The sequence below is a fragment of the Phoenix dactylifera genome, chromosome 8, assembly GCF_009389715.1.
Source record: "Phoenix dactylifera cultivar Barhee BC4 chromosome 8, palm_55x_up_171113_PBpolish2nd_filt_p, whole genome shotgun sequence".
NCBI classification, from domain to species: domain Eukaryota; kingdom Viridiplantae; phylum Streptophyta; class Magnoliopsida; order Arecales; family Arecaceae; genus Phoenix; species Phoenix dactylifera.
Genome location: NC_052399.1, coordinates 16219438 through 16241564, shown reverse-complemented (window position 1 = coordinate 16241564; position 22127 = coordinate 16219438). Strand labels below are relative to the sequence as shown.

General features: G+C 38.1%; 2 protein-coding genes across 7 annotated transcripts in view; both read right to left on the bottom strand.

Annotated features, from left to right (window-relative positions):
• Window positions 1-169: 169 nt before the first annotated feature.
• On the bottom strand, window positions 170-10478 carry LOC103702511 (protein DEFECTIVE IN MERISTEM SILENCING 3). 4 transcript variants are annotated; one of them, XM_039129043.1, is made up of 9 exons: window positions 10250-10478; window positions 7097-7206; window positions 6750-6864; window positions 6217-6454; window positions 5897-6088; window positions 5252-5572; window positions 3901-4123; window positions 2585-2655; window positions 630-1425 (listed from the first exon to the last, which is right to left on the bottom strand). In XM_039129043.1, exons 2-8 carry the CDS (start codon window positions 7160-7162, stop codon window positions 2599-2601), a joined length of 1212 nt encoding a protein of 403 aa, XP_038984971.1. In that variant the 5' UTR covers window positions 7163-7206; window positions 10250-10478; the 3' UTR covers window positions 630-1425; window positions 2585-2598. The 4 variants fall into 4 exon arrangements, with proteins under 4 accessions (XP_008783198.2, XP_038984971.1, XP_008783196.2 ...); XM_008784976.4 differs by lacking the exons at window positions 630-1425; window positions 2585-2655 and adding an exon at window positions 170-587; XM_008784974.4 differs by lacking the exon at window positions 2585-2655.
• A 2855-nt stretch (window positions 10479-13333) lies between these two features.
• The window catches only part of LOC103702510 (structural maintenance of chromosomes flexible hinge domain-containing protein GMI1), a 46135-nt gene continuing 37341 nt past the window's right edge, over window positions 13334-22127 (bottom strand). For all 3 annotated transcript variants that reach the window (XM_039129041.1, XM_026802763.2, XM_039129042.1), the window contains 4 exons: window positions 21125-21341; window positions 20813-21004; window positions 19985-20305; window positions 13334-13864 (listed from right to left, as the gene is read on the bottom strand). In XM_039129041.1, coding sequence (XP_038984969.1) covers window positions 13624-13864; window positions 19985-20305; window positions 20813-21004; window positions 21125-21341 — 971 coding nt within the window. In that variant the 3' untranslated portion in view covers window positions 13334-13623. The remainder of the gene's footprint in view (window positions 13865-19984; window positions 20306-20812; window positions 21005-21124; window positions 21342-22127) is intronic.

Genomic DNA, 22127 nt, shown 5'->3' with positions numbered 1-22127 from the left:
CTTGAGATCATCTGAAAAATAGCCCTGAACTGGGGAAATCGAGGTGGCTAAGAAAAGTATATGATGATATAAATTTGGACTGGACTGGGATCTGATTTTCTTTTTTTCTATGCTTATGATGTAAAATGATCCATCCGGACTGCCTTTACAAAATACAAATGCTGCTCTGTTAAGAAAAAGATCGCCTCCTTGTCCTAAAGAGAGAAAAGAACCAAGTTTCTCAAACAGAAATATAAGCCCTACACCAGTCCATAAAACAAAAAATTGTGATTATGACCAATGATGATACAACAAAGAGGATACAAACTTCCATCATGCTTTGTAGAATGATTAGTCTCGAGTTATCATCTTATAGATGCACACCAAAAATTTCTGTAGTAGTTCATTTGGAAAATTCTGCTTTCAAGGAAAGGGAGCAAGTAGAGAACCACAAGCTGAGCAACCTTCCATTTCTGCGACCCAGGGCTATCTGACTTGTCTCACTTAGACAAAGCCTTGACATGACTCTTGCGCCCATCATCAAGCCAAGTCTGAGCTGTTCATGAGCGGCTTGCCTCGGTTGCAGATCGAACTTAAAATAGCCCAACCTAATTAGCACCAAATTTTTTAAAACTTCAGGGCACCCTTGATGAGATACATAAAGATAATTATTTCGAAGAAGTCTGAAGATAATATATTCAGATAAATGGTGGAACCTTGACTGCATGAAAATATACAACATTCTTCCCTGGTATCTACTTGCTATACGTGATGAAACCAAAATTCAAACAACTGCACTAAAATAAAAGCTATTATAATTTGGGGATGAAGGCATACCAAAACAAGCCTAACAAGAACCAATATTTGCAAATACATGTAAAGGGGGGAAAAACTAAATCCTGAGCTAAGCAAAACCATTCAGACCAGAACTTAAACCTCCTGTCAAAGTGTATTTGTTACCAGGTAGACATTCATCAAGGGGTGGAATATCCTCCTTTACAAAGGGTGCAGCAGACATATTGTATTCACTAGAGAACATTTTCAGAAGAATTGCAGTAATCAACTTGCCAGCCGTAGGTTGGTAAAATTATGGACGATGAAGCTGGCATAGGCTTTTTTTGCCAAGAAATGACCTATCTGCTACTTCTCAGATTAGTCCAAGGTTTCGTAAGCTACATAAACATTTTCCAGGTTTGTTAGAAGAAAGTGGACCTAGCTTCTCCATTCATACCCACTGTTACACTCATTCGCACCCTATGAAAGAACAGTTCTTTCTTGTTGCAACAAGCATCAAATAAGGACATGTGAAGCACCCTACCCAGCAACCACCATCCAACATGTGAAATTCTGAATCAGCTCAGGATGCTCCACATGCCTCAAACTTCAAGTCATGTTGGGAAGGAGCTCAAGTCGGAATGTCCCCGTTCTGCCAGCCATCGATTGTGCCTGCCCATCAAAAAACGAAAGTCCAAATGTGCACTACTAGAATTTTAATCCACCACATGGTTCTATGCATCTGTAAACAAAAAAATTGGTCCTTTGCTGCAGTTTAATTGCAGTGGGTGCTAGAGTGCTTTTTTTCTGTGATTTCTCAAATCCTGTACTCTGAAAAACAGGGATGGAGCTTTATGTGGAATTTCATTTTTATTTTGCCATAGATGCTGTGTTAGAAAAACAAGGTCTTCTAAGATGCAACTGCAGAACAAAATCAAAGGCAAGGAGACACATATCCCTTGTTGAGCTCCTATGTTCCAGTGAGAAGATGATGCTGCATGTTAGGAGAATCCAGTTTTAGGTTAACTCATGCCCATTTTCAGGAATCAAAATGATTGGATTCCAAGATACTTACGAATGACCTCAGCTGTACTACTCTAATTGTTAGAACAGTCATCATCATGAGATCAAAGCACTGCCATTTCAGGAGGGTAACATATAAATCCCGTATCTCGATGTCCGATTAACATTAGTCTTGAGAAAATGATTGGATTCTAACAATATCCTTTAATTATGCTGCAAATGCATGAGGGAAGAGTAAAGTGCCCTTTTGAGGAGGGTCACATGCAAGTCAGAAATCTTTGAGTATATGTTTAGTATGTCTAAGAATATCCTTCAAAAAACTGCATGACTCAAGAAAAAGTGCAGGGTGCGCCTTCTTATTTTTTCTTCTGTTTATTAATGTGATCTTTTATCTAGGATTTCTGTAGAGGCATCCTTATTGTGCCTTTTGTTCTGGCATGTCCCCTAAAAAGTGGGTTACTTCCTAGGTGGCATAATTTTTTTTTTTGCTGGGAGGAGATTATTGCTGAAGATAGGGAATAGGCCTCAGGTGAGATTTGTTATGCCAGGATGTATGGGGTAGACATCTTGCCAAATACTACCTCCTTTAGAGGCAACAAGATCCACTTGGAAATTTAATGGTTTAAAATAAACAAGGCATTGTAAGTACAGTGGGTAGATTGTTAACAAATTGAACCTCTTTGTCAACATGTATATTTGATTCCTCAAGAGATAGCTTCTAAGGTAATTATTGTACAGATAATCAAGAGGCTGCCCATAAATTAATTTAAGAAGGATGAGAATAGCAGGAAAGTCAGTTGTAAGTTACCGGATACAAAAAGCTCAACCATCTGCTTGGATTTTTTTCCCCCCAAATTTTGAAGAAACCAATGGCAAAACCTATTCAAAGGGATCATGTAAGCATGAAAGCCCCAAACTGCATTTACATAATTGCAGAATGCATGTGCTCGTGAAGTGTATGTTGTTGCATAATCTTATTAAACAAATGCCTAGGCATCCATAATAGTCACCTAACAACACTGATCCAAGCTAACAAATAATAAGGCTTCGAGCCTCCCTAAATACCATAATCTATTGAAATACTCTGATACTCTTCTCTTATAAAAAACTCCATTCCAAACAATCCTAGAAAGGGGATCAAAAAATCTACCAAGCAACTAGTTTGCTATATCCTTTTTGACCATCTTTGGTGGTCCAAGGGTCACTCTCTTAGTCTTCTCCCATCCATTGGAATTCGAGCAAATTAAACCAACCTCCTTGACTGCACAAAACTTGCGTCTTCATTCAACACAACCACAACTCGCCTTCAGCAGCACACTCTCAATCTGCAAATAATTGGCCCTTAGAACATCATTGAAATCCTATAATTGCGTCATGGTCTTCATTATGCATATGATCTCAGCTTTCATTCCTCAAGTCTTCGAGAATTTACATATCCTACAATCTCAAATGAACTCTTTATGTTCTCCATCCCCTAAACCAGGGTTTTGTCATACGGTTCGACAGCTATAGCTTAACGCCCCTCCCCCCAACCCCTGAAAAACACACACACACACACACACACACACAAACCCACCCACACAGCCACATACAGAAAAGGGGGAAAAGAAAGACATACATTTGGATATTTGCAGTGGTTCAATATGCTGTCTTAATCTATTAACCACTGAATGCCTTTAAGTAAGCATGCTATCAGGGAAAAAAAACCAAAAAAAAGAAAGAAGAAGAAAGGAAGTTTATGAATGATAATAATCAACAACCTAAACTTCATCTGTGATATGCAACGAAACCAAAACTACCACTGAGAATCTTTCTTGTCCTTCTTTAGGCATCTTGTGAACAATAAGATTTGGCTTTTGCTTTGATAAGATGCTATGAGAAGTGATTTCCATGGAAAAGAAATCCAAAAGCATATTCAACATGAAATTGAAATCCTATCACCACTCTATAAAATAATAACCATTATTTCTTTGGCATGCAATAGCATTGTATCCGCAGTCCAAATGCCAAAAATTTATAAGGCACTGAGTGACATTAGATCCTCTGTTATAGTGTTAGTATTCCTCTACTCAAACCTGATATGGTTCCTAAGTAAAGAAAGCAAAGATCAGTTTACGGTGGTACCTGTTTGATATGAGATGCAGTCTCGCCGAGGTACTTCACAAGCTCTTGCTTTTGAATGTTGAATAAATTTTTTGCATTGTTTAGTAATGCTTCTTCTCTTTGGACATCTTCTTCAAGCCTTTCTTTTTGCCAGTTCATAAGTTTGAGTTTCTCCTCAATTTCAATGACATCTGCAGGTTTTGAAATCCCAGGACTTATTGGAAATTTAACCTCAACATCCTTCCTGAATCATAAAGAATTCATTATCGATATTTATAAAAATATAGAATATTATTGATGCATAGTAAATCATACATAATCTTATTATTACATACCATAGGAAAAGAGCTTTAATCAACATTTAAATGAGCCTCTTAAAATTAGTTTATGTATATGCTATGTTTTTGTTTGCATGTATTGAATTAACTTAGGGGCTAAAAAAAGGGGACTAGATTATCAAAAGACCTATTCATAGGCTGGGCAATCCACCACACCCGCTTTAGCCTGAATTCTTTAGAGCAGGTTTGGTCCAAAGGTTTTCGACTTGAAGGGCCGGGCCGAGCATGGAAAATACGCCGTCTAATAAACAGGCTGGGATCTAGCTTGGGATTAAAGCCGGCCTGGACTGAATTTTTTTTATTTATATTCAATATATTTGTAGTAATTGATAATTGTTGTTAGTATGCAAACTTAATGGATAATAGATATTGTAAGTTGCTGGCAATAATTAACCATTCACATTAGCATTTTTTAAATATTTTAAGTATTTTTTAGCATTTAAAAAAATAAAAAATGGTCATGAAGCCTAAGGTCCGGCTCCAAGCTTGAGGCCCAAGAAAGTGCCGAGCTCGAGGCTTGGAAGGTAAGCCTGAAGGGCGGGCAAGGCTGAGTCGAGCCTGAGCCTAAGCCTAACTAAATTGTGTTGACCTTTGGGCAAAGCCCGGCCCAACTCATGAACATATCTAATTATCAACTTGTTTTAGAACATTAAGGTATTAAAACTTCTTGAAACATGAAGATTTTATGTAATATTTAATATTACAAATTGAACAAGATCAGCTTTCTAATGTTCTTTGTATCATTGCAGAATAGGTCACATACAAGGCCTGGAAAAATTTATTATAGGAAGTAAATATGCTAAAGAATGTGTTATGACATGTAAACTGAAAAGATGTGAACAAGAACATGAGCCCAAAACATATCAAAATAAGTTGACAGTTCTCCACTGCTGATGTTTGGGTAAAACTTGCAAATAGCATATTTACATGAAAATAACAAATTTACTTTCATTATATGAAATTGGAAAATAACAAGCATAATTTAAAATATTACAACAAATTTATCGGCAAACTTTGAAACATAAGGTGCTCACCTATCACCAAGGTTAAAAAGACCACTGCTTTTGATCATTCCCCCATCTAGAGATATGGCACCATCGCTTACACAAGGCAGAGCACTTTGCATATCAGCTCTTGTTTTATATACTTGCAAGCGGGAAAATAAGGTATAAAATAGGGTCTCCCTCAGGCCATGCCCATTGGGTGTGAGGCAAGATAAGTGCATATGGTCCACATTTATCATGTTTACAGCAAATCCTATAAAGCCACGTGGAATCTCCCCATTAGGTAGCCTTGGCTTCAAAAGAGCAAGTTTCTTTTGTGGATCTTCAGGTACAAATTCACCAATATATGGTCTGCAAAAGGGTTAAAAATCATAATGCCTTAGTAACATTTATTCCACATGAGAATAAACTCAACTCAACTAAGCCTTAATCCTAAATTAGTCGGGATCAACCATATGAATCCTTTTACTCCATTCCACTGTTTAGAACCCCACTTTCTGAAAGATGGAGACATATCAAGTCCTTGCTTACAGCTTCATCATATGAATTAAATGCACCTATCTTGATGTATCATGCATAAAATCTTTGAAACTATCCACAATTGTATGAGAAGGACAATATGAATGTCTAGCACAAATTTGTCCACAACTGAAATTTTTTTTTCTGGATACGCACCTTAAGTTTTCAAGACAAAAGACAAGAAATCTTCCATTCAGAAGTCTCCCTATAGACGGCCCAAGTCCATGGAGACCAGCATTCTGGTCAATCATGCCTTCTTTATCATACTTTTCAAGGGCTTTAATGCCCTCATATGTCTTGCAAACAATAGCCAGCATAGTTTCCAATCCCAAGTACTCCGAGAAAAGCCTGAAGATCAAGTTCAGAAGAAAGTCACATCATAGAACTGAACAGTATAGAACTAAACTTGCATATAGGTTTACTGTTGTCCTACTACTCCATCAACTGAAGAAATTGAACCGCTGCAACGAACTAACCTACTAAGGTTATCATCATTTACTTTTCCAAGTGTAGCTACAATACCAAGCACATCCTTTGTCAATTGTAACTTTGATGCTTGTAACCCATGACGAATTTTCATCTGGCATATTATGCCAGCTGCTGCTTTCTCCTGCTGCAAAATCTTTCCCACTGTCTGCTGCTCACTTTGCATGGCAGAAACATCATTGTTTTGCTCCAAAGCTGCACTTGATGAATGGTACTTTCCAAGATTGACTAAGAAAATTCTTCTTGTTAGTAGAATGAAGAGTTGGGTTTCATATATATGCAAGATTAAAAAGGGGGTAAGAAAAGACAAGAAATTATTGCTCAAATTACAAGGAATGTAATTTTTTTCTAAACTGGAACTATAATTCTGATTTTCCAGATCCATCATTCAGGTTGGTGCATTTAGATTATAATGAAGCAGATACTTACGCCACCTTCAGTCTCTAATGTCCTATATGAGATGAATCACATAGTGCATTTGGCATCAAGGAGAAATATTAGATACACAAAGAATTGAGCTAACCTTGCATATCAAGAATTGATTCATCAATGTTATCCATCTGAGTTTTGAGAAATTTCATGTTGTCTTCGTGATGTTTGACTTTCAATGCCAGTTTTTGTAATTCATCTTGTAGTTTCTGCACAAAATTAAGCAGCACTGTCAGATTAAAAATAACAAGCCAGGGATGAGAAAATTCCCGGCTTTGCTGTCACATGTTTAAACAGATGGAATATTTGGCAATAAAATGCCAAAACAGAACATAATTGAATAATCTATGTGATGGATTATCAAAGATATGACAACAGATGATGATTTCCATTTAAAGCACATATCTTCTAAGGGATGCTGAAAACTATGATCATACAAACCTGAGTATGGTTCTTCACTATTTCCAGATTATGGTGTTCTCCATCACGCATTTCACCGTCTAGCATTGCAGAGAGATCACTTGGGTGCACAGGCTCTAAAGCAGAAAATTCTAGGAAAAAAAAAGATTTCAGAAAAGAATATGATTCCATGAAAACTGACTGACAAGAGCAGTTATGGAGGAGATCATCTCCTGCTCCGCGACATTTGGGAGATGGGGAGGGAGGGTGTCACATTCCAGGCTATGCATGTATATCGTGAGGCCAATGGAGCGGCCGACTGGGTGGCAGCTTATGTAGCGAGCCACTCAGGAGGTACCCTATGGCCTGGAGAGAGAGATGTCCGGAGCACTTTGGGACCTTTTGCTTTCTGATTTTCTTGGGTGTATTCGTACCCGTGATGTATGAAATGCCCGTTCCAGCACACACACACACACAAAAAAAAAAAACTGACTGACAAGAGTAAGCAGAAAATGCATATAAATTTTAGCATGTTATCATGTAAATGGCAAGATCCTGGCTACAAGTAGAACACATACACTGCATATGTTTTTGTATTATGCAAGTTTTGCAGATAACTGGTGGGCAAAGTTTTGATGGCTAGAGAAGGAATATCAGTCTCGAACCATTGAGATGGGCTTCACAAGTCAAAGCACAGGCCACTAAGATAGGTTTAAACCAATTGGCGGGCAAAGTTACATCAGCAGTTTTGAAACAACATACTGAAGGTATCAGGTCCCTTAATTGAGACTTGTCATAGAACATAAGCTGCACTACATTTAGCCAAAGATCTCAGCCAATGGGTTAAAAATGTTTATAAAAAGTATGCACAGATATTCCTGAATTGGTTTTGGCTATTAAATTGGTAGCTGACAACACATCATACTCTATTTTTGGTTAAATCTACATATTCTGTCATTCAAACACTTGGATGCAGGAGAAAAAAAAATAATAGAAAAAAAAGCACTTAGAAACAAGGAAATGCTATAATACATATATATTACAACTTATTTGGCATAGAATTTAATCTCATCCGTCCTCTAAGTAGAGAGGTTAGATGCAATTATGTCTACTTACCTGGTAGGATTTTAAGGTAGGGAGGGACCTGAAAGGAGCAACAAGTGTGACAAAGCCCTAGCACAAGGCTCTGGAAAGCGACATGGCAAATATGAGAGAAAGAAACACGGCCAAGTGAAGCAGACAAGAAGGCACGACAAATGGGGAGCCACAGAAATGATGGGCGGCAGAGGGGCCATGATAGCAAAAGGTAGAAAGGCAAAGTAGGGCATGACAGTGATTAAAGTTTTACTGTGTACATGTGCTTGTGTGCAGTTTCCTTTTTATTTATTCTTTTTTTAATGAGAGGAGGGCACAGAGAGATAGTTCTCTCTGCCTTACCCTTTGATATGCATTGATTTACAAAAGAATTAGCACCTCTTACTGCTATCTGAACGTGGTGACATGGCATGACTGATCAACATCATACTAGAGTTAACAGCTTTGAGCAACTGATTTAGAAAAGAATGGCCTGTATCAATGCTTTGGAAATATATGCAGAATGCAGGGAACGTACTTCACTATTTGCAAAAGAATACCAATAAAAAAAAAGATGGTCTTTAAATAAAAATAACAAGTGAATCAAGAATTCTTACAGATGATGGTGCACAAACTTAACACCGATGCTAAAACAAACTAATTTCACCAACAAGAGCATGTTGCAGTTCTCATCAAAATATAGGAATGCCTGACACATCATATACATATAAAGCAGTAGAGACTTTTCTTGGTTGTATAGGAAAGACTGAAGAGCTCTTATGGAAATTATGGTTTTGACGGAACTTATTAAAAAATACTAAAAATGCCAGTCCCAAGCCTGGATGACAAAACGAAGGGTTGACATTAGCTTGATAGCCAATTAAAGCATGTCAAAATATGCAGTGGACCCAAATTTGACAGTGCTTGGTGAATGAGGATCCATAAAACCGACCACAAATCACTGGGGCAAGGCTGGAAGGTTAGGGTATTGAAGAAACTCAAAAAGGGACAGGTTTCAGAGATCTGGTTGAAGCTCATGTATCAAGTCCACATATAGTGTATAAAAAAGCAAACTGAGCAAGTTTTTGACCTCATTTTTATAAGAATTATAGGATGCAATTCATTAATATTAAGTTCGTCTGTTAGAAATTTTGAGGAACTTGGAAGCATTTGGTCGTTTGGTTTCAAAAAACTCAAGAGAAATGTAAAATTTTTCAAGATTTGGTGGATTTCTTTTCTAACTATTTTGTTTTTTAAGATCTTTGAAGGTAAGAAGAAGAAGATTTAATATGAAGATTAAGTATTAAACTTGCCAATGGAATGTCAGTTGTAAATAGCTCCCAGATTAAGTATGATTTTTTTCTTTTTTTTCGTTTGAGCAATGCCCACAATTTGAACCCCGGACCTCCCGAAAGGCAAGCCGTTAGGAATGAGCTGCCAGCCAAGTGTGATAAAGATTACAGTCATTTTAAATGTTCAAAATGAGCTCAAATTCTGAGCTACATTTTATTTGAAGAAGAAAGGCTACATGACTAACATTACCGCAATGTCATGGCTCCTCTTGTGATCGAGATAAGTTTTGTCAGTTTGTAGCTTGTAGTTTAGTGATTTCAAAACCCGTTCTCTTCCACAATTCCACCTTACCTCGATCATCGTGGAGCGTCGCGACCATCCAGACGTAGGTTAATTCTCTACGCATCACCAAGCAAAGCCAATCAAAGTAATCACCTCGAAACCAGTCCATGTCGATGCCCAAAAATCTCCTATCTTGCAGTTGGACTCGTGGTCTCGAGAACAAAACTCATGATCGCTCGATTTCTTGGTGGATGGATAAAGCAATTTAAAAACTGGACCTGACGGTCTACAAATTCTACCTCCTTTTTCTCGATCAACGACCATAAAAAAATAAAAAAAAAAAGAGGAAAAAAAAACTCGACTCCAAAACACGATTTTGGAAAAAAAATGATTATGATTATGACATTGTAATCTAGAAATCTTGAACAATGATATCATGACTCTTGTAAAAATAGAACAGAAAAAGAAAAGAAAAGAAAAAGGAAGAAGAAAAAGAAAATTAGGGATTATTGGGGGCAAAGGAGTTGTAGGAGTCGGAAAACGAACCTCATACGAGAGAATCTTCGGGCGCATCCGCCGGCCGATGTCCCGAGGAGGGCTCGAACGTCGGCTTTAGCTTCGGGAGCGGGGTTTAAATTCCCCCCTCCGGGGCGCTCTCTCTCTCTCTCCCCCCCTCCCTCCCTCCCCCGACTCTAATTTCTCTGCAGGCCAAGTGGGGGTCACGTGAGGACCTTATTAAAGCGAGCACTCCTCACTCCGCGCGACCATTGGGGTGTAGCGGCGCCACGAGCTGAAGGCGTGAAATTTGAATTATATTCAACTTTTCTAAGTTCAGAAAATTAATTCAAATGGATAATTGGGATTTTTTTGAAACAAAAAAAATCATAATATCATTTGTAGATCCTAAACATTTTGCAACGCCAATGCTCCACTCCCCCGACTTCTATCAATAACTGATTGGTATGGCAATATAGTTAGCTATAATCTGGGGCTGCATGCCAACTGGATTCGCAGGTTGTTGAAAACTAAATCCCTAAAAAAAGAAGGGAATAAAATATCAATAAAGACATGGATTGTATTATTGTTTTATTATTTTTTTATTAAATAATGCCATATGTTCATGCAATTTTGTATGGATTATTGTGTTTATGAACAAATCTAGTGTTGTAATAGAATGAAGTGCGGCTGGCGTAGAGTATTAAAAAAGAGACCGATACTATCAAGTACCTAGCCAATGGGATAAAGTTTTTTTGAAGTTGCATGCCTCTCCTTGATGCATGCATTAAGAAGAGGTTTGATTCTACGGTCATGACATTGTTTACGACAAAGATGGTACGATTTGATAGTGCTATTTCTCTGATCTATATTGCACTAAGAGCCTTGTGCTCTCAAGTATCCTCTGCGGTAAAGGCAAGCAAGTGCTCCATAATAACTAAAAGATGAAATAAGATTGGACTATGAATAAGAAGATCAATAATGTTATGTCTTTTGCCAGCAGGACAAGATTCATTTAGTTGGCTTCATTCTCATCAATACATGCATTAGGAATAGGCTCTAATTCCGGTAATAAATTATGTACGAAAAATATAAAAATGATTAGACACTATTACCCTTCTAAAAGTTCTGCAACTTGATTAATGAGATGTGCGCAGAAATATAAATTTTAATCAATAGATGATATTCAATAATATATGAGAGATGTGCCATCTATTGAAGTCACTTCATTTCAAAACTAGTGTAACATATTAAAGGCAATATTGTGATAATGCTATCCGTGTTATGTATAAATCTCACTCTAACTCTTAACCAAGACGCTACTAGTTACCATTGTGTTTTTAAAAGTAGATAATAACATGCCTAAATCTATTTCTCGTGATCAATGCATGGCAGTTAGTTTCACTTCACTGCTTCCACCTTGTCAACGAAGTAATTGACTTTTAAAAGCCATTAATATAAGGCATAACACAACGCTCCTAGTTATTACATGCCTATACACTTGTATACGCCTACTCACCTAGCAATTCTCTCTTGCATATTCTTTTTTTTTTAAGAGACCTTACGTCATTGATATATCTCTCCATGTACCCATTGAAGGGTCTTTTTTTTCTTTGTCATAGTTAGGCATGTAAATAGGTCTAATCGGACCGGATCATGACTGATCCTAACCCAACTCGGTTTCTTGTTCAGGACCTAATGTCGGATCAGGTCAAATCCATGGCTATAATTTTTGACCCAACAAGTCATTCGGGTCGGATCGAATCCATGTATAACCTGATCCTAACCCAAAAAATTTGGATTCGAGACGGGTTCAGATCGGATCCATGTATAAAACTACATTGTAGAAGTATAACATGAGTTGGGTGCTAGGGTAGAATTTATCTATATTTTGGTGCTCCTTGTTGGTTTCTTTGAGTTCTGACGGAGAAAACAAAAAGGACCGAACACCTTTGCCTTTTCTTTTTTTCAAAAAAGAAGAATTTGTATGTCATTGCAAGCTTAAATTTAGATGCACTTCAACACATGCATATAAGACATTATCAGCTTCCCAAACTTAAAATGTAGAGGAAAACTGAATATGCACGCATATATGAGCATATGATGTGGACCTTGTTACTGTGTAATAAGTTTAACAACACTAGCACCTGCCATGTTCAGTGCACTCAGGATATCGAAGTAACATGCTGCTTTTTGAGTGAGTTCTAATGTCTATCTTGCAAACTAGCAACCACCACCAAATTTTCAAAATTTCAAACGACACGGGTCGGGCCATAAGGTTGGAAACCCAAAATTGCCCAAATTTCAAACGGATCGGGTCGAAGCAAATCAAGTCAGAATTCAGAAAACCTAGACCCAACCATAAAAATAGAACATGTCTAATTTTAAAACCCTACGAGTTTTTATTTTAGAATCCTATCCGGCCCCACAAGTCTTTTAAAATGGGTTCGATTGGATCTAAGCGGGTCGGGTCGGGTCAACCTGACCAATTTATAGCCTTAGTCATAGTATCCACAAAATTTCATTTGAGAACATACGGTCCTGAAAATATAGCTTTTAAATGCCAACGATGATACATAAATAAAACTTGTACAAGTAATTCTGAAAATAAAAATGTTCAAGCTTCCCTTTTCTCTTTTTCTTTTTCCTATTATAGACAAAATCGAGGAGAAATACCTGTTTAATTATGTATCATGCTGATCAGGTATTCTATATGATGCCGTGGGCACAACCATCATATATATCTCAAGGTGCGTATCTCATATATGACATCTAGTCATGCTTCCATCACATGCATTGTATGTCCAATAATGTAAAGTGCACTGATCTGTCATCAATGAGTTATCACTGTATCACTTTCTCAAATGCAATTCTTTTTTTTTTCCGGAGAATGACTGGATTCAATGCAGATGTCACAACAGTTGGTGAACGAACTATTTCCATTTGGTAACAGTAGCAGAGTGGCGTAGGAACTAAGTCATCAATTTTTGGACATTCCCTTCACCATATCCATTAGTTAGATAAAAGCCCTGCCCAAGCCATTAACTAGATAAAAGCACTGCCCAAGAGAAGCCTGGATTGAAGTGGCATCAAATGAAAAATGAGGCTTTAAAACCATGATAATCTCATTAACTCTATTGTCCAAACTGGATGGCCCAGATGATCCTTGTATGCAAAAATAGCAATACTAGATAAATTATTTACAAGCTATTCTAGTTCTTACATTCATGTAGACTATTCTCTCCCACTCCAAACCACAAAATGGTTAACACCTGCCAGAAAATCCCACATTTGGGACGCCACTCCCACAAAAGACCAGCCATAACATGCTTATTTAACAAAAACCAAATATATAGCCAAAAAAGAGACCCGTTACATTTTTGAGGAGAAAAATAAAGGGCTCTATACATGAAAAATTCTTGACATTAACTGGGGAAGCTATTTTCCAAGGAATTTTTCCTTGCCAAAACTGCACGTAACTGTTTACTTTTCTTTCTGAACCTGGCCAAGTCATTTACACGGGCTTCTGCTACCTTTGACATTTCTTCATCAATTACTTTTAAAAGACACCGTTTCTCCTCCATCTGCTTGAGGACATCAATCATGTTCCTCGAGAGTTCCATTTGATTTTCGAAAGTAATTACAGGAAATACTATCTCTGGTTCACTATAGAAAGCAAAATAAATTAATAAAGCCACAAATATCTCTACTGCCACAATCTGATAATGTAATACTTTTGTTAACCCATTCAAATCATACGAACAATTCATTAACATTGATTATCTCTTAATAGGGAAAAAACTGAGAGCATTCTAATATGGATCATCCCATCAAAATTGTAGTCAGCAGCTTTTACAAAAACAATATCAGGCAACAATATTGGAGAACTAGATTTTAAACGCATAAAAACCCAATATACAGAAATTCTCAAGCATTGGCACAAAGTATTAATAATATTTGATAAATTGCAACAGAAAATGACGATCTTCATACAGGAAAATCTTGCAATGGATCTTGTACAAAATCTTAACAACATCTTGCTACAATGTTGTGACACTGCACAAGGCACTGCAAAACTCAAGATACAAGTTCTCTGTCTACTATATCAATAAATATATTTTGAATTGTAAGTCTAGGAGGCCATCTGGTCATTTTCAAATGACATTACCCTTATTAGCTTTAAAATTTGGGTCTCCATTTTTTTTTAGTTGTACAAGGTGATACACTTCAATGACCTTTAATGGTCAACGAGAGAACCCGAGATTCAGTCTTCTAAATTGTTTAATTGCCCATTACAAGGATATAGAGGTGGGAGAAGAAACAGTTAACACAGCAACTGATATTTGACGCAGATTACTTTAAGTCCAAGTGAAGTAAAAACATCAGACAGATAAATATAAATGGTAAATGTTAAATCTGTAATTGAAGAATTATACATCTTATTTGTACTTTGTGTGAACTCTCAAAATTATTCCTTAGCCATCATTTGTTGGGTTATATTAATCACGGAAGTGACCCACCATCACAGCACGTGCCGAGGTTCAAAAACCAGGGTTTCAGTTTGGCATGGTGAATTTTAATATAGGCAGTTCGGGCAGTTTCACCTCAAAGTTTAGAGTTTCTGATGAACAAAGAAAAAGGATAAAATACAAAATGATTGTGAAAAAAGAAAGAAAAACAAAAGAAATAAAATCTGGAAAGCAAACAGATAGTATGTACATTGAACTATATCACATTGTTTGCAATCTTTGAATTATGGTTTTGATCTTTCTGAGCTGAAATCCTCGAGAACAATGAACCATTAAATTGTTGAAGGACAATGAATTTGTAAAATAGTGTCAGGTTCAGCCTATACTGGATTGGTCCGGTCCCATACCGGTACGGTACGATAGTGAAAAACGGTCTCGGCCCCATAGAGGGGCCGAAACCGAGTGGTACGGAAGCGTGCCAGTGCGAATTAGACTGGTTCGCACTGGTACAAGCCCGATACTGCCGCGTACGGCTCGCACCGGTACACCCTTAGTGCAGCGCTGTGGCCCAAAGTGGCCGACAGCGGGCGCGCTGTCATCATTGTGGCCATGTTGGCCACAGTTTCTCGACACCTCGCCCGTTTGGCTATAAAAGCTAAACGGTCGAGGCAAGGGAAGGCCGAAGAAGGCCTTTCCAAAATAGATTCAGAAGGAAAAAAATTGAGGAGGTGAGAGAGTGTTTCTTTTTCAAAAAATCCAGTGAAAGCTAATTAAGATATATTTTTTTTCCTTTTTTTTTCTTTAATATTTTTTTAATAGACTTAGAAAAAATAGCTCAAAAATTGCAAAATAAGAGGAGAACATGCCAAATTTTTCGATTTGCGCATGATTTTTTTATATGTTGTAGATCTATGGAGGATGTGCATGTTGACATAAATATTTTTATTTTTTAGAATATTATTATTTCAAAATTATTTTTTAAATATAAAATATAATAAAAAATATTAAAATGGAAAAAAATTGAAAAAATAGTAGTACGTCATTCTCACGGGAATCTTCTTTTTCTGAATTTATAACAAATAATTTTTTTAAAAACAGATACTATAAAAAATAATAAATAAATAAATTATCATTCTCACAGGAATGAAGCCATTAAGGAAAACCAACCCCTCACAACCCGATATTGGCTGGGTGCATGGGCGAATGCTCGAGGCTCGGCACCAATTTTAGGGATAACTGGGCTGAAGCAATACTTAGCTGGTAATTTCCATGAGGTAGCTACGCCCTACATGCCCACTGGAGGTCCGGCTGCTGATGAGGAAGAACCTTGCTGAAATCAAAGGAGCGAATGAGAGGACTGCTAAGAAGGCGGAGGTGGAACGCCGAACGGCAAAGCCACCTTTCTATCACTCAAGAGAGTCAGAGGAAGTCGAGGGTCTAGATGAAGAGGAACAGATTGTGGCTGCCATACAGACGAGCCTGGATGATCAGTGGCAGCAGGAGGTGGCCAGACATAGGGCTCGATTTGGGCCCTTGTTCTACAAGTTGAGTACCAATTCCGCGAGCAGCAGGCAAGATCCAAAGTTCATGAAAACATCCTCAGGCAGGGAGGGCGTCCGCAGAGGCAATGGCCAGATTGCATCTATCCTGAGTTCTTTCGGTGGCCAAAAAAAAGTTATCTAGAGAGATTCTACAAGAAGCGTCAATCCATGATTAGATCTGCATGCCTTCTCCAGCAGAGAAGCGAAGCAGCAGAGGGTTGACTCAATGTTGAAGAAGGATAGAAAGAAGAATATATGTCGAGCTATTGGATCTATTCCACTTCAGCCACGTCCCAGCGAATGTGGAAGACAATACAGGTCTGCCATTTCTGCCATACAGGTTGCTGGTCCCAGTGTAGATCCTCCAGGCCTGAAGGACATTTATGGTGAGCTTTTTGACAACAATAAGAAGCTAGAGAAATGGATTGCCTCCTACAAGAACAAGTGGCCCACATATAGAGTGACTGTGATGTGTGATGGTTGCACCGGTCTCACCAAGCGGAGCATCATCAACTTTGTAACATATTATGATACGAAACTTTCACAAGTCGATAGATGCTTCGAATCAAATGCACGACTCCACGTATGTCCTCAAAACTTATGAAGGAGATGATTGATCAGGTAGGAGAGGATAATTTCGTGCAGGTCATCACTGATAATGGGTCGCAATATAAGACTGCCGAAGAGATCTTGATGGAGAAGCAGCTATATATTTTGTAGATTCTATGCGTTGCACATTGCATCGATATCATGCTGATGGATATTAGGAAGATCCGTAGAGTGCAGCATACGAAGGAGACAGCCCAACGCATCACCAGGTATATTTAAAACCATACTTGAGTCCTTTCACTAATGAAGAAGTTTGCAGAGAGACAGATTCTAAGACCAGGAGTCACACGGTTTGCTACCAACTAAATTGCACTTGATAGCCTTCTCGAGAAGAAAGAAGCTCTACGTCAGATGTTTGTCAGTCCCGAGTGGTAGAAAAGTAGATATGCCCAGGCCGGCACTGAAGGAAGCAAGATGGAAGACTTGGTGACGAGGCACACATTCTGTCAGCGGGTCACTGCGACAGTTAAACTATCAAACCATATATGAAGTGCTGCGGGCCGTGGATAGCGAGAGGTATCGCCAGATAGGTTTCCTGTATCACATGATGGAGAGGGCAAAGGTTCAAATTATGGAGGCAGATCCAGCCTATGCCCAGAAGTACATCAACATCACTGAGCAGCGGTGGGATGCCCAAATGGGTAAAGAATTGCATCTAGCCGAACAGATAAGCAAGAAGAACATTGATAATTATATTGATGGTTGTACTTGGACAAGTTTACTAAGACATGGTCGTCCATATGCATCATACTACCTAAATCCTCGATTTCAGTACAACGGACTTGGAATTGGTATGGATGATGGACTTCTGGCGGCTCTGCGTAATGTCATTTACAAGATGAAGACTGAGCTAGAAGACGTGACCTTATATCTAGAAGAGGTAACTTAACTTTCGTAACATGTATAAGTTTACCGGTATCTTCTTTTATTAATATAATACAACACGCTTCTTGTTCATACACCAAATTATTTAGAGGGCAACAACAGCTTTGGACAGTGAGCATTTATCGTGAGTAAGACAACTATGAATCCAGGTACGCTACACATCAGAAGGACATTCACCCGGCGTTAGAGGGTGGATTCATGTTTTTGCAGCTAATATGGTACTAATCTATTTTTTTCAATATTTTTGTAGCTGAATGGTGGATTCATTTTAGGGCGTCCGCAAAAAATCTTAAGCGGATGGTTATCCAGATTCTCTCTTAGACGATCTCCTCGAGTGGCTGTGAGCACAACTAGTCCACCTTCGCCCTCATCCACAGCAAGCAGAGGAACCGTTTGACACGGAAGTGCCTCAACGACCTTGTATATGTTCACTACAATCTGCGGTTGAGGCAAAAGTATATTCAGAAGAAAGTGGAGCTCAAGTATGCAGATCCGATATATAGGGCTTTCGACGATGATGACGATGATGAGCCAGGATCACCTCCACGACCGCCAGATTCATAGCCAACGAGGCAAATTTTATTGTAGAGCAATATTCCACGCACTCCAACAGCTGATCAGCCGCGGCCACAAGGGAGCCAGTCATTGCATGGCTGATACGAGACACCCTTTCATGATAAATGATCGAGAGATGCTCGGACGAGGACACTACGGTACCCAGTCGACTCGATCAAGAGGGCGACATAGCCAAGCGGAGAGGGGCACGAAGGATAAGAAGGCAGCTGCCCAGCAAACCAAAAAAAAGAAACAAATGGCCCCAATGGAGAGTGTCGAGGAGACCTGTTGCAACAGTGATAAAGGTTCTGGTGGTGACGGATCTACTAGCCATGGAGGGAGTGGATAGTATAGTACTGCTTATGAGACACAGCCGGAGGCTGGTCTTCGATACACCAGTAAGTCCTAGTTTACGTTTGCTACACAGGATAAAAACCATGATAGGCCATCTGATAGAGCCCGCAAGGATACCATTGCATATAAAAAACGGGCTCCTCGAGGTCGTTCAGGAGGATAGGATGCAGAGTTGTATCCTAGATCCTATTATCCACGGCCTCAGACAGCCTATGCATATAGTGCGTTGGAGTCATCTTCTGATGGATATTATCCTACGCAGTTCGGAGGCCGTACCGGTTTGGTACCAGTTCGAACTGGTCCGGTGGCCGACCAGTACGCCTACCGATACCGGTTCGGCGATTCTTGATCTCAAGTGATAGATTTTGCTGTTGGAGGGGGAGGCAAAGCTCTCAAAAATGCAAGGAAATGCTGCCATAGTGGTTGTGAGAGCAAGACCCTAGAGATTTCGAAGTGGTTGCCGCATGAAGATGGTAGGTTCTAACTATAAGCTGATGATTCTAACTTAGCTCATCTACCATTTGTTGTGGATAAAAAAATTATGCTGGTTATGATCGAACAATGAGCATTTTTAAGTGGCAAGACATGATGACTTGATTTAATTTACTGCCTATTGGTAGATTAGTTTTTAGAGATCAAGATAAATACTAGTGGAGACTCTTATTTTTGTAGTCATGACCAGTTGGTGCAAAATAAGCTTATACAACAGTTTATTTTCATTCTCAGGCATTTTATATGTTGTAGGTCATTATTAATTACACAGATACTCTATTTAAATTTCTTACATGCATTTAGCATTGGGAAAATGGATTCAAAACCTCATGGAATATGTATTCTGTATGTGTTTTGTGTACATATGCCATGTAAATATTTATGTATTGGACCTTAAAGAGCTACACAATAGAACACAGATCCAAATGGTTTGAAATTGTAAATATGCATGATATGAAAGTTGCAACAGAAAAAGGCTGGCAGGTCACAAGCACAAACTGCTATATCATTCTATTGTCATTAAGGCAATCAATCAACATAATATGAAATAAACTAGCAGACGAAACCATATTATGATAATTGTGCACCCACATAAAGGCATAATAATATTTATATATAGTGGATATTGTCCAATACAGAATAACACCAACATAACCATCAGTTTTACCTTTCTGTACACAACCAACATTTGTGATTTGATGTGTTTAGAAAGGACTATTCAAACAATTGTAACAACTGAAATCTTATCAGGCATGTTTCAATGAATATAGACAATTCTTAAATGAATTAGACAGAGGAGACTAAAAATTCCATCTAATATGAATGAAATAGAGCAACAAAAGAATAAACACACTGCCTCAATATAAAAATATTATGCTTACCAGTCTCCAAGCAAAATAATACCATTCTCTCTCATAATCCCACCATCCAGAGAAATTGCACCATGCTTTATACAGGTTTTGGCCACTTTCATATGTTCCCTGGTTTGGTATACCTGCAGCTTTCCAAATAACCGATAAAATAAGGTCTCCCGAAGACCATAACCAGCAGCTGTTCTTGTATTCAGGTGATCGATGTCAAGGTTGATCATATTGACTGCATATCCTTTAAATCCAGCAGGGGTCTCACCCGATTGTAAAAGTGGATCAGGCAATGCAAGCCACCTTTGAGGATCATTATTTATGATTTCACCTTTGTATGGACTGCCAACATAGAATCAGTATGCCAACTATTGTAAGATATTATGCCAACTATTGCAAGATATAGAGCTTCTAAAGGGCAACCACTATCATTCCAGTATTAGAAAGATATGATAACTTCAAAACAATGAATGCTTAGTTGTAAAATAAAATTTACTACTGCAAGATGTTGAGCTTCTAAAGAGCAATTACTATTATACCATTATTATATAGATATGAAAACTTGAAAACAATGAATGTATTTATTTGTAAAATGAAATTTTAATTTAGATACAGTAATTATTACTAGAATAAAATTAAATTAAGTAGGTTCTGTGTTCGCTGGCATGCAACTGAAACAAAAAGCCATATCTCATCAATTCAGGCTAGTCAGCTTTAATAATGCTACTTAACAAGCCTTCGATATTCTTTGGGTAGGCAAGTGTGTTCATATCAACATCATTGTGGACTACATAAAAAAATTTCATATCAATCAAGATAATTTCATTGAATAAGTTGAAGAGTCTCCACCTTATCTCTTCAAGGCAAATCACAGGGAATCGCCTATTTATTGTGATTCCAAGTGTAGCTGCTGCTTCATGAAGAGCAGAATGGCGATTAATTTTTCCATCCGCACCATACCTTTCCAAAGCAGTTGCAGCTTCATATGACTTGCAGACAATTGCAAGCATGTAATTTTCACCCAAATACTCAGCAAATATCCTGCCAACAATTTTTTTAAAAAAACAACTGAAAAATGTGAATATCATATGCAAGAAGTATGCATTATAATATGAAATAGAAAATTTTATGGCCTTGGTTATACAAGCACACAAAGTTTACCTACTGAGTTTACTGTCGCTAACTGTTCCAAGAAGGGAAGCAAGGCCAACAACATCTTCCATAAAGTGTTCTTGAGGTTCTAGAATTTGAATGGCCTTACGGAGATTGCAGAAAACAGCAGCAGCAGTATCACTTTTCCCTTCAATTTGTTTCGTGATTTTTTCTTTGGCATTAATCAATAAGTTGATTTGGCTCAAGTGCTGAGGTCCCATCAGAACTGTAAATTACATCACATTGTTAGACTAATATTCACTATAGTCAAGAAATTATATTTTCCCTGACAAATATGAACAGTTTCATAATGCATAAAGACAAAATCAGAAGTTCAACAGAAAAAAGACAGGCTACCATTCTACAAAGTTATCATTGTTCTTTAAATAAACTCAATGACTAGAAATGTATGGGAATATCTTATAGACTTGTACCTAAGATTCGCCACCTCGGTACCGGATCCCGTACCAGTGATACACTAGCATAGCATCGGTACGGTACAGTACGCGATTTTTTTGGCAAACCACTTGGCACGCCTCCACTACCAGTACCGGTACCAAAGTGGTATGGTACGGTATGCCTGATACCGTCCTGTTCGGTACAACATACCATGCTTGTACCTCACACTAAGTATAACAAAGCATACTGACAATATATCAAGAATTATAACAAGCAAGGTTCACTATACCAATGTATATAGCCCCATACCGAGCATACCATACCGTACCAAACAGAAACTTGGAATTCCAGAAGCAACGCGTATCAATTCTCGGTATGCTAAACCAACCCCCATACCAGGTATACCAACACTGTATCGGTATGATACCGGTATAGGGTCCAATACCAAGATGGTAAACCGTGATAACCAATAACATGGACGATCTAAAGAAAGTCAATACTGATACAAGAAAATGGTAGAAAAAAAATCATAGCACAAACAAAAGCTATCAAAGTATTTCTGAAAAATGTCTTAAGAAAAAGAGAGAACTTAGTCAGCTCTCCATTATCCATG

What these genes read in the sequence shown, in the direction of transcription:
- LOC103702511 (XM_008784974.4), bottom strand. Translation starts at nt 7,162, where the DNA reads ATGCTAGACGGTGAAATGCGTGATGGAGAACACCATAATCTGGAAATA. An exon ending in TAGTGAAGAACCATACTCAG is followed by an intron (nt 6,865 to 7,096) that starts GTTTGTATGATC and finishes AATTTTGTGCAG; the next exon opens with AAACTACAAGATGAATTACA. An exon ending in CTGCATCTCATATCAAACAG is followed by an intron (nt 1,426 to 3,900) that starts GTACCACCGTAA and finishes TTTGATGGGCAG; the next exon opens with GCACAATCGATGGCTGGCAG.